The sequence below is a fragment of the Protopterus annectens genome, chromosome 5.part1 (genome assembly GCF_019279795.1).
Source record: "Protopterus annectens isolate FY-2018-M chromosome 5.part1, PAN1.0, whole genome shotgun sequence".
Taxonomy (NCBI): Eukaryota; Metazoa; Chordata; order Ceratodontiformes; family Protopteridae; genus Protopterus; species Protopterus annectens.
The window spans coordinates 364,416,870-364,426,752 of NC_056736.1; the positions used below are offsets into that span (position 1 = coordinate 364,416,870).

The following is a 9,883-nucleotide window of genomic DNA, read 5'->3' on the forward strand; positions in this document are numbered from 1 at the left end:
CAGCCCACTGGCAAAGGGCAGGGCATTCACCTGCACTGCTGATTTCCTGAATTCAAGCAGCAGCTCAGCTTTATACATTTACTTTATTGGCATTTATCTATCAGAAAAGTCCCTCTGGGAAAGAACCTATTTTTTGAGAAGGCCTTGGGAGAAATGCTCCACAGAATTCAACTTACAACAGTAAATCAATATCACTCACAAGAAGATAGTAGAGAAGAATACAAACAAATCTAGGGGAAAAGACAAGTACACTTCAAATTAGTACGTAACAAAAAGAAAAAAAACATACAAGAAAAATGCATAATATGAAAAAAAATAACTTGGTAGCATTGCTGGCAGAAGGTAAAGGTTTTCCCACTGCAGAGTCACAAGAAAAGAAATATGAGCGAAGCATGTTAAACAGTAGCATGGTGAATCAGGAGAGAATGGAAAGACAACACAGGTCAAGAGAGGAGTAGAAATATTGGTTTGAGAATGGGAAGAGACCAAAATGTATTTGGACTGCAAGTTAGAGATTGCCTTCCCTCTATCAAGGATCAATATCGGGGTACAGGCAAAGAGAAACAAATAAGGGGTCCTAAATGAAAGACTAGCACTACTAGAGATTTTAGTAGAATCTAGAACAGATGTTGCCATTAAAAAAGGAATAATTAGTACAGCATATAAAATATTGCATGATAACTATAAGAATCAGAGAAGGTTAGAAAGGATTGCGAAGGAAGCTTGAATAAGCAAGTCACAAAATCAGTGGGGGGATATATGCATGTCTCCCAAATATGCAACAAAATATAGAAGATTTAGGATTTTTGCTTGGAAATGTTAACATAGATATTTTTATATCCCAAGTAGAATCCAGATCATTTTTCCTCAGGTATACAGCAAATGTTGGAGGTGTGACAGGGAAGAAAGAGGTACCTGGGAACATATCTTCTGGGAGTGTGGTGGGTTGGCGGACTTTAAGATTTCCCTGCGGGATGCACTACCAAAAATGCTGGGTGGGCAAATTGGTGAGATGAAGGAGATGATTTTTCTGAGTTATGATACAGAATCGGAATTGCCTAGACATAGTAAGGCCTTGTTGTGTCTAATTATGGTGACTTTCAAAAAAGCAATTAGTAGAAAGTGGAAATCAAAATCTAAACCAACTATATAAGTAGCAGTGAATATAAGTAGTAGTGAATATAGTAACATAGATAAAACATCTGGAATCGAGATCTTTAGAAAAGGGTAGGAGCAAACTACATAGGGAAAATGGGAATTGTGGGAACAATACATACAGGGGAAGAATGAGGTTTGCAAGAGGGCAGGACTTAAATGAGCTATGTATTTGACTGAAAATGATTGGTTAGATTATAAAAGTGATGTATAATGTTTGCAACTGCGAGTGTGTCATTATGGTTTGTGATGTAAAATGATTGCAACTTGGACTGTGTCGGTGTGGTTTGTTTTTACTTATCTACATGTATGACTGCTTATTAAGTGATGGTGTAATAATGTTGCTTTTTTTTTTAAATAAAGTAAGAATTGAATAATTTATGTAATGTTGCTTAGGATTCAGGATATATAGCAATATATGTGAAGTATGTTTGGCGAATGTTAATTTAATATGGTTTAATTAGTTTTGTATAAATATAAAATGGCCTACATCACAAGTGATAATTCAATAAAGGTGTGTTAAATATATATATATTAGTTAGAGAAAGATTAAAATAAGGGAGATAGCATAAAGAATCTGAGGACATGGGGAGGGGGGGTTCAAAGTTTTAGTATTAAACTGATGTGGTATAGGAACAGAGTCAAGAGTTATACAGGAATTATTTTAGTAAAGGCTTGAATGAATGCTAGAGATCTCAGTAGTGCTCCAAAATGCAGTTAAACGGTTGGAATATAAGCTATACCCTATAGATTTTTTGGTTTATAAATTTCCAGTAGTTTATCACCTGACTGAAGGGTTAGATTTGAAAGACAGTGGTACAGGATGTTGTTGATAACTGGGCAGGAGGAAGGGCTGTACATAACTTTGTGTGCCAGCAGTAGTTATGCGAACGCATGGTGATGGGGCGACAATCTAGTTTAGTGATTCAAGTACACAGTAGTGTTGGATAGGACAGGGTTAACTGGCTGCAAGTCTTGCAACTTTATTATAGCATTGTTCTAGTTTGGATTTTAAAGCTGACTGTAGATTGGTAAAGATGTGACAGCCATAAAGTAAAGGTATGTGTTGGCTAGACTTACTCTAGTTGGGATTGTAAGAAATGTTTTGCCTCCATAAAGCATAAATTGTTTTGATGATTTTTTTTTATACAGTTCTGTATGTGGAGATCAAAATTTTAATCTATTTACACAAAGGAGTTTACTATGAGAAAATGCTTCAAAGTCTCCTTTCTAAACAATACTGAAATTTAACTGCCCCCCACCCTCACCCCCATGGCTATGAGATTTATGGAAAATAAGTACCACCTTTGTTGGGGGAATTCATCAGAAGTTGACTGTCAGCCAGCTAGCTTTCCACTCATTTAAATGCATCTTAGAGGACAGTCTGTGCCTGGATAGGCTGTCTGAGCAGAGGATTACAGTGGAATCAGCATATCATACAAGTGATGCTTGCTGAGATAATGTTTAAAGATGGTTTATGAAAACAGAGAGAACCAAGGATGAAGACTTGTGGGATACCGGTATTTACTTAATGAGGGGAAGTCATTGAGAGATTTTGTTGACTGATATGTGACAAGTAACTAGAAAACTACTTAAATGGTGCTTAGAGAATACATATGACAGGAATTTGCTGTGGCAGACGATAGCAAAAGCTTTGGATAAGTCAATAGAGAGATGGGAGAAACTGGTTATGGTCTCATTGAGTGTCTACAAAGGATACTTGGGCAGTCACTGTACTATGATCTGGTTAAAAAAACATGTTGTGAAGGAGGTAACCACTTTTGTCTTGGAGAAGATGGAGATGTTGCTTATGTATACAGTTTCCCAATATTTTGGAGAGAGGGGACAGAACTGCAATGGGTCTAAAACAGATTTTATTGGAGTCCCAACCCTTTTGAAGAGGAATTGAATGGAATTTCTTCTTGAGGGAAGATACATATGACTCCTGAATGATCTACAAATAAGAATTGACACAGGCAAAGCAATGGAGTCAGCAACTAACTTAAGGTGTTCTCGAGGGACATTATCGGCAGAAAATAAGCATGGCTCAAGTTTGCATAGTAGATGTCTAATACACAAGCTAGAAATTGGCTTTATTAAAGGAAAGGGTTGTTTGATGAGGGACAAAATATTAATTCTGGGGAGATTTGAAAAGATTCTGAGGTAAGGGCAGCTATACAGTCTATGAAGAAGGATATGAAATTAGCAGCTGTTTCTAAGGGGGAGAGGTTAGGGCATGGTTATAGTACCAGGGTGTAAGTTTATTTAAAGAGAGTACCATAATGTTCTAGGATTAAACGTCCGATTGTTTCGAGGATCAGAGTAGTATTGTATTTTATCATTAAAGAATGGTCTTTTTGTGCAGTTGGAGTTTACAGTGTTGTAGGTTCCGAGAAGATTGATCTTTCTCACATTCTTTCCATGCCTTATTCTCTTGTTACTGTAACTGGAGAGCCAGGAGGCAATACTGGATTTTACTCTACCTTCGCAAAGGGTAGAGGTAATTTAGGATATTTAAAAAATATGGTACCAAATGCATTTACTGCATCTTCTAGTCACAGGGCTTTGAGAGTGGACCAGTTGAAGAACTTTAGGGTGTCATCAGAAACATTACTGTTAAACTACAAAAGGCTGCAGGTCACCCTATACAGGTGTTTCGGGTGGTAGAAAACAAGTCTGTACATACATGTAGGATGACAATCACAGAGAGTCTAGGAAGATACCTGATTAACTGTATTTACCAGTATCAGAGACCAGTATCAAGTCTAAAGTGGAGCCACTATAATTGGCCTTGTTGTAGAGACAGTGGGGAAAACAGTTTCATGAAGTCATAAGTTAATATTAGCAGTGAGATCTGATGTAAAGTTTTGCCAATCAATACTGGCATCTCCAAGAATAGTTTCATTATGGATTGTATTAGACATCCTGAAATGGACTATTACCTGGGAAACATGGATAACTACATGCAGAGAGTTTGACTTCGCTTGAAGAGAGACAAACTGCTCAACAGTGTCAAATGTTGGTGGGGATTTATTTTTTTATTTTACTTATCCTTTTAGAAAAGGGAGAGACTGCCAAAGAGTTGGGATAGAGGATAGCAAATTAATCTCTCAGACAATGATTTCATACCCGGAGGATTTCTAGGTCTTTTACCTGAGGTTTCAGCCATGTTTTAGTGATTCCAACAATATCTGGCAAGTGGTTTGAGGTCCAGGAATGGAGATAACTAACATTAGCATACTGCAGAGTTTTATGTAAAAAACAATTGCTTAAGAGAAAGTGAAATAGGCAATGGAGATGGGGGGGGGGGGGTGAAAGGAAAGGGAGAGGAGACAGGCCCAGGATTAGGATGGACGTCACTAAATTTTGTTTTTACAGTACAGGTGGGGCCAGTGAAATTGATTAACTATCTCCTTGCTAATTTTGTTTTGGTAAAAAGGATGAGTATTTTGTTTGAAGAAAAAAAATGAGAAAAACATTAAATAAATTTCGAGCAATCTGTACTACCGGAGGTTGCTGAGTATGGTATGTAGAAAAGCTTAAGAGTGAGAGATGGTGTTTTAAGAGTGATAAATACTTGCCAAGTTTGTGAGGTGATAAGGTAGGGGGAGTAGTGAAATGTTCATGCAGAGGGAGAACATTTTTGCTTAACACAGAACTGTGTGCAAGTTTAATGTGATATGACAGTGGAGAGAGAGAGTAATGTGGGACAAAAACCAGCAAGTAAGCTGCAAATATTTCAGATTAATGTAAGGTTTAAGCGAAGGAAGGAATCTATATTAAGGCTATGTAGTACTGTGGGGAGAGGGGGAATGAAGAAGAAAGGATCTATATTTGAGAAATGGAATGCATGTTGTAGAGAGGTTTATTAATAGTCTGGAGCACAACTGCAAACAGGAGTTAGTGTAAAAGGTAATAGAGAGCTACAGGTCCATAAGGAGAGAAAAAAGTGAAGTAAGTATCAAGAAGTATGTTGAAAGAAGTTAATTGGTAATAATGCTGGAAAGAGAGAGTGCAGATCAGATAATCAAAATGTTCTGGAGGAAAATGGTGCGATGGAAATCAAAAGCGGAGACAGAGAGAGAGAAAAGGAGGAAGCAGTCTAACTGCCACTAAGGCTGAAAGGAGAGAATGTGGAAAAGGAGAACAACGCAAGCTACCATATAGGTTTCAAGTTGGGAAGAGAAAAAGCACTACAGAAGCCTGCCACCTGGAAGCAATAGGATAAAGGATCACACAGAGTATGAAGTAAAGGAAAGAATGTACTACAGCAGCTTAACTACCAGGCTGCAAGGAAAATATAAAAACACAGGAACAGATGGTCTTTTTGATTGTCAGATAAATGGAGAAAGGAGCTACTGAGCCCTGTCATGTATACTGAAGAGAAAAGGCAGGAATAAAGGGAACAGAAAGTTGTGTGGAGTAAAGTGAAGGATTAGCCTAAAGGAGTAAAGGGGTTCAGGAAGTACAGAAGAGCAGAGTTCATAAGAACAAAGAAGTGCTAGTTTTAAGCTGGATGCAGAAATACGAGGTAATAAAAGTACAGTCAGAAGAGATTAAAACTTAACGGTGAGTGAACAGACCTTAGAGGGTGGTAAAAAGTATGTACATAGGGTGGCTCAAAGAGAGAGAGGGAGGAAGGAAGTAGAAAGAGCAAGGCAGGAGGAGGATAATGTGAATGTTCCAAGGCTGTAAAAAGATAAATATGAATACAGAATGTAGTTGGAAGTCTCTAGTGACCTAGAGAGAAGGCAGAAATGAAGATAAGAGCATGCAGTAGGGGGAGTCCAAGAACCATGGGAGACAGGTAGTGAGACAAAGTACTGTAGGAAGAATTAAAAAAGAAAATAACGGAGAAAGTAAAGAAAATGTAGAATGTAGTGGGGGTTATGGGGTTTAGTGTTTTAGAAGTCACTTGGTGAGAAAACCAGAGGTCTAACTATTCCTTAATGTATGCCACAGATGGGGCACAGTCCAGGAGTGAACTGGGAGGGAAATCTTTCTATCTTTAATCACAGAGACGAGGATTGGAATCAACTACATGCTTAGCAACTGAAGGGTTAACTAAAGCTATAGCTGCGTGATCCTAGCAGCTGAAGGGTTAACTAAAGCTATAGCTGCATGATCCGGTTTGAGAAGAGTGTAAAAACACTTGCGACTAACGAACTTTAAAACATCCTATCTGCCTTTTTAGAGCAGCTGACTGGCTGTCAAGAAAATTTCAGTCAATTAACACACACATCCTCCAAAGCTAACAAATGTAGGAGCAAATGCAGGTTCTGGAAATTCCAAGCGTGACATCTCATAGTATTTTCTAAGGGACTGAGACATCTCAATGTTCTCCCGCTGAAAACAACGGCACATTCTGGAAACAGTCTCAGAGAAAGAGAACCCCCCACACACACACAGGGAGAGTCAGAAATGGATTACCTCCTCTCCAGAATCAGAAATCTGAAAAGAAAACCCTGCATCTGTCCCTACATCCTCCTTGACCAGATTCAGAATTTTGAATCATTTCAGGAAAGGGAGTATCCCTCTTTCTTGTACCAGAGACTACTTTACAAGATCAACACCCTGAATTAAACCCGGAGCTAAACCTGGTAAACCACTCCTGTCTAAGGAAATTTGAGGAGTAGATACATGCTTAGTTTTTTCGAAAGGAAAACTGGGACCAACAGTGTTATTAATGGCAGCCGCAGTCTCACCATGTATACGGGCACTACATTCTGACAAAACAGGGAAGTCTTCCCTGTCCCCTCTCCCAGGACAGATAAGAATGGCTCTCCTTTGCCCATTGAGAGAACCCAAACAGCCGCAAGGGACATGGCTAATCCCGCTCCACAGTGGCTGTAGGTACTACACCAGAGGGATCTACAGCAAAAAAAAATTGTTTTGCTTGGTACAATTCATGGCCACTGCAAAGTCACCCACTTGTAACCAAGGCAAACTGATGGCCTTTTTCTTTTTGTGGCTGGATGGAGGACCGCCTGTGAAACCGAAAGTTTGTTCCACTGTCAAGCCATAAATGGTGCCTCCCTGAAAGGAAAAGCATGCAGCAAATGCAGATAGTAAAAACCACTTTAACCATAATTTCTCCACAGAAAAAATGGTTTAGTTACTATAAACAGCTTTTAAACGGACAGGGGAAAAAAAAAAAAAAAAGAGCGTGTTCCCATTTAAAAGTACAGTACAGTCTCGTGAGAGTCAGTTAAAACACAAAACTGTTAGCTTTAAAAATATCAGTCCTGAGAAGAAAAGTATTAATGACAAAAAAATAATGCAAGTCCCCCCCCCCCCAAGAGAAATTATCTGCCCAGCAAAAGAACAGCACAAGCCAACCGTCTAGCCACATAAGCTTCACAGTAGCGTACTCTTCAGCAGCAGTAAATCTCTGAGGGCTTGGCACCCAAACCTGTCCTTTAGTCATCTTGCCTCGAGCTGCCAGACAGTTTGGGTGCGCTGAAGTTCTGGAAGCTGGCTGTCATACACATGGCAGTATATAACCCATACAGCTTAGGCTCCAGCAGCAATGATCAACAGGAACAACATAAGTTACACTTGTTACTAGTGAAGAGTAGCAGTCGACAATTGCAATATCATGAAGTGGCAAAAAGTGTCAATAGTGACATCAGGGAATATAAAGTCTTACATTGTATGATCGTGAATGTCTTTGTTTCCACTGAACCAGGAACAGCTGGGCAATCACCAGGGTGGCAATAAGGATTAGCACCATTTCAGCATGCATAGCCTCATGACCTCTGTGCTTGGCATGCATCCGTGCATGCTCCAACCTGGAAAACAATAAATAAAATCAGCATTCAGCATGGATGAACTGTCTAGATTCAAAAAAACTACAACCAAGTGCCATCATGTCTCCCTTAAATTTCATGGATTGCTTAAAATCTGAATTAGTTAAATTTTTCTGTAGTACACTTTTTCCCAGTTGGAAAACTAGATAGTCCAACCTAAAAAGAAGAATATGCAGTGGGATACAATATGACATCCATGAATTACTAGAGTCTGTTTACTGCATTTCCTGTGTTGCACTTTTTTCTCTAAAAACTGCATTTTACCTGATTTTGGCCTAGCACTCAAGTGTGGGGTCATTTATTGCACGGTTGTGATTATTTTGCTGCTTGTGTATCTCCGCTACCCTTCAACTACAACAAAAAGAAAAAAAAAATGTTGCTTTTTTCCCACTTTCTGAAAGTTAAGAAAGTTCAGTTACAGATTTGCTGTTCTGAACTGTTTGGAAGTTTCTAGAAGGCCAGTGCTTGCTTGGTCTAAAGGGAAGTCTCTGTGTTCACCAGTGGGAGTGGTTAACACTGAACAGCCTGCCTGTCCCTGGAGGAGTGGTTACTACCTAGAAGCTGTAGTTTTATTGGCCATTTTGGGTCAATTCTAAACTCCTTGATCTCTCTCTCTTAAAACCCTACAACTCTCTTTTTGCGCGGTTTTGTGCACTGAGCAGAGTCGGGCAGCGCCGCCTACACAGGTTTAAACTATTCCAGGCTCCACAAAGTCTGCTTTTCACTTTTTCCCTTAGAACTGTTCAAACTCTCAAAGTAATCACTCTATTCTCTTTCTAACGCCCTGCACATGCTCAGCTCTTATAAGGAAACACTAACTAACTAAAGCACTACACCCCCCTTGACTTCTCATAAGTATTAGACTCCTGATTGGTCTTTCCTGATCAAGTGAAAAATCAGTTACCTTCCCTAATCTGATCAGTAAAAAATCAGTTCCCTATTCTAATCTGGTATGTCCAAGGGTCAGTTTCAATGTTACTCTCCAGTCCAGCTGGTGAATCTGGGAATTTTGAGGCAATGTTACAATTGCCTTATGTACACAGACAAACCACTCCTCCTTCCAACAAACATGTGAGAGATGCAGTTATACAGCCAAACTGGAGGCAGAGCTCTCTCAACCAAAGACTGGCACAGTCAGTCAGGAGGAAAAGGTAACCACCCACACCACAAATCCAGTCTCACACAGACCTATTGCATCTGCATACCCAACACAAACACACAAAAACATACTCAAAGGCTCTAAATAAAAATCTGCCTAAACAGCAAAGACCTCCTAAGCAGATACCCAAGCAACAGCCACCCCTTAACAATACCCATGAATCACATCTCACAAAATCAGTGTGCCTCACAGTCACAGCCCTTAAGGCCAAACAACACACCAAATACACTTGTTATAGGGGACTCTATTGTCCGGCACACTGATGTCCCGCTCACCAGACTGAACAAGGAGAAGGTCACTGTAAGCTGCCTTTCGGGTGCTAGTATCCGCCACATAACGCATGCACTCAGGTCACTCCAAAGCAAGTACAAGTATGACTCCATCATTGTCCATGCTGGTGTGAATGACCTGAGATGTACCTCCCTGGACTACATGAAGAGAGACATAGAGGAGCTCTCTGGCCATGTAGCCCAGGCTGGTATGACCCTGACCTTGAGTAGCATCTTGCCCTCACCAAGAATCATGCCACAGTATAAAGACAAAATTATCAGTTTCAACAATTAGCTAAATTATTGGTGTCATTCAAAGGGGATCCAGTGTCTGTCAGCCTGGGATGACATGCTCGACACGCCACGCTATGCGTCATGGCACGGCTTGCACCCGCCACCCTTAGGCTTTCTCAGATATTGGCCAAGGCTCTTACCACTCTATAGTGCCTTTTTAGGCAAGGCTCAAAGATCAAACCCACCTTTCAAAACAA

The 9,883-nt window shown here is 39.9% G+C and overlaps 1 protein-coding gene across 1 annotated transcript in view; it reads right to left on the minus strand.

The window, feature by feature from the left end:
* The window catches only part of RNF121 (ring finger protein 121), a 658,308-nt gene that overhangs the window by 617,026 nt on the left and 31,399 nt on the right, over positions 1 to 9,883 (minus strand). The window contains exon 3 of the mRNA XM_044073037.1: positions 7,805 to 7,946. Within this exon, the coding sequence (XP_043928972.1) occupies positions 7,805 to 7,946 (142 nt within the window). The remainder of the gene's footprint in view (positions 1 to 7,804; positions 7,947 to 9,883) is intronic.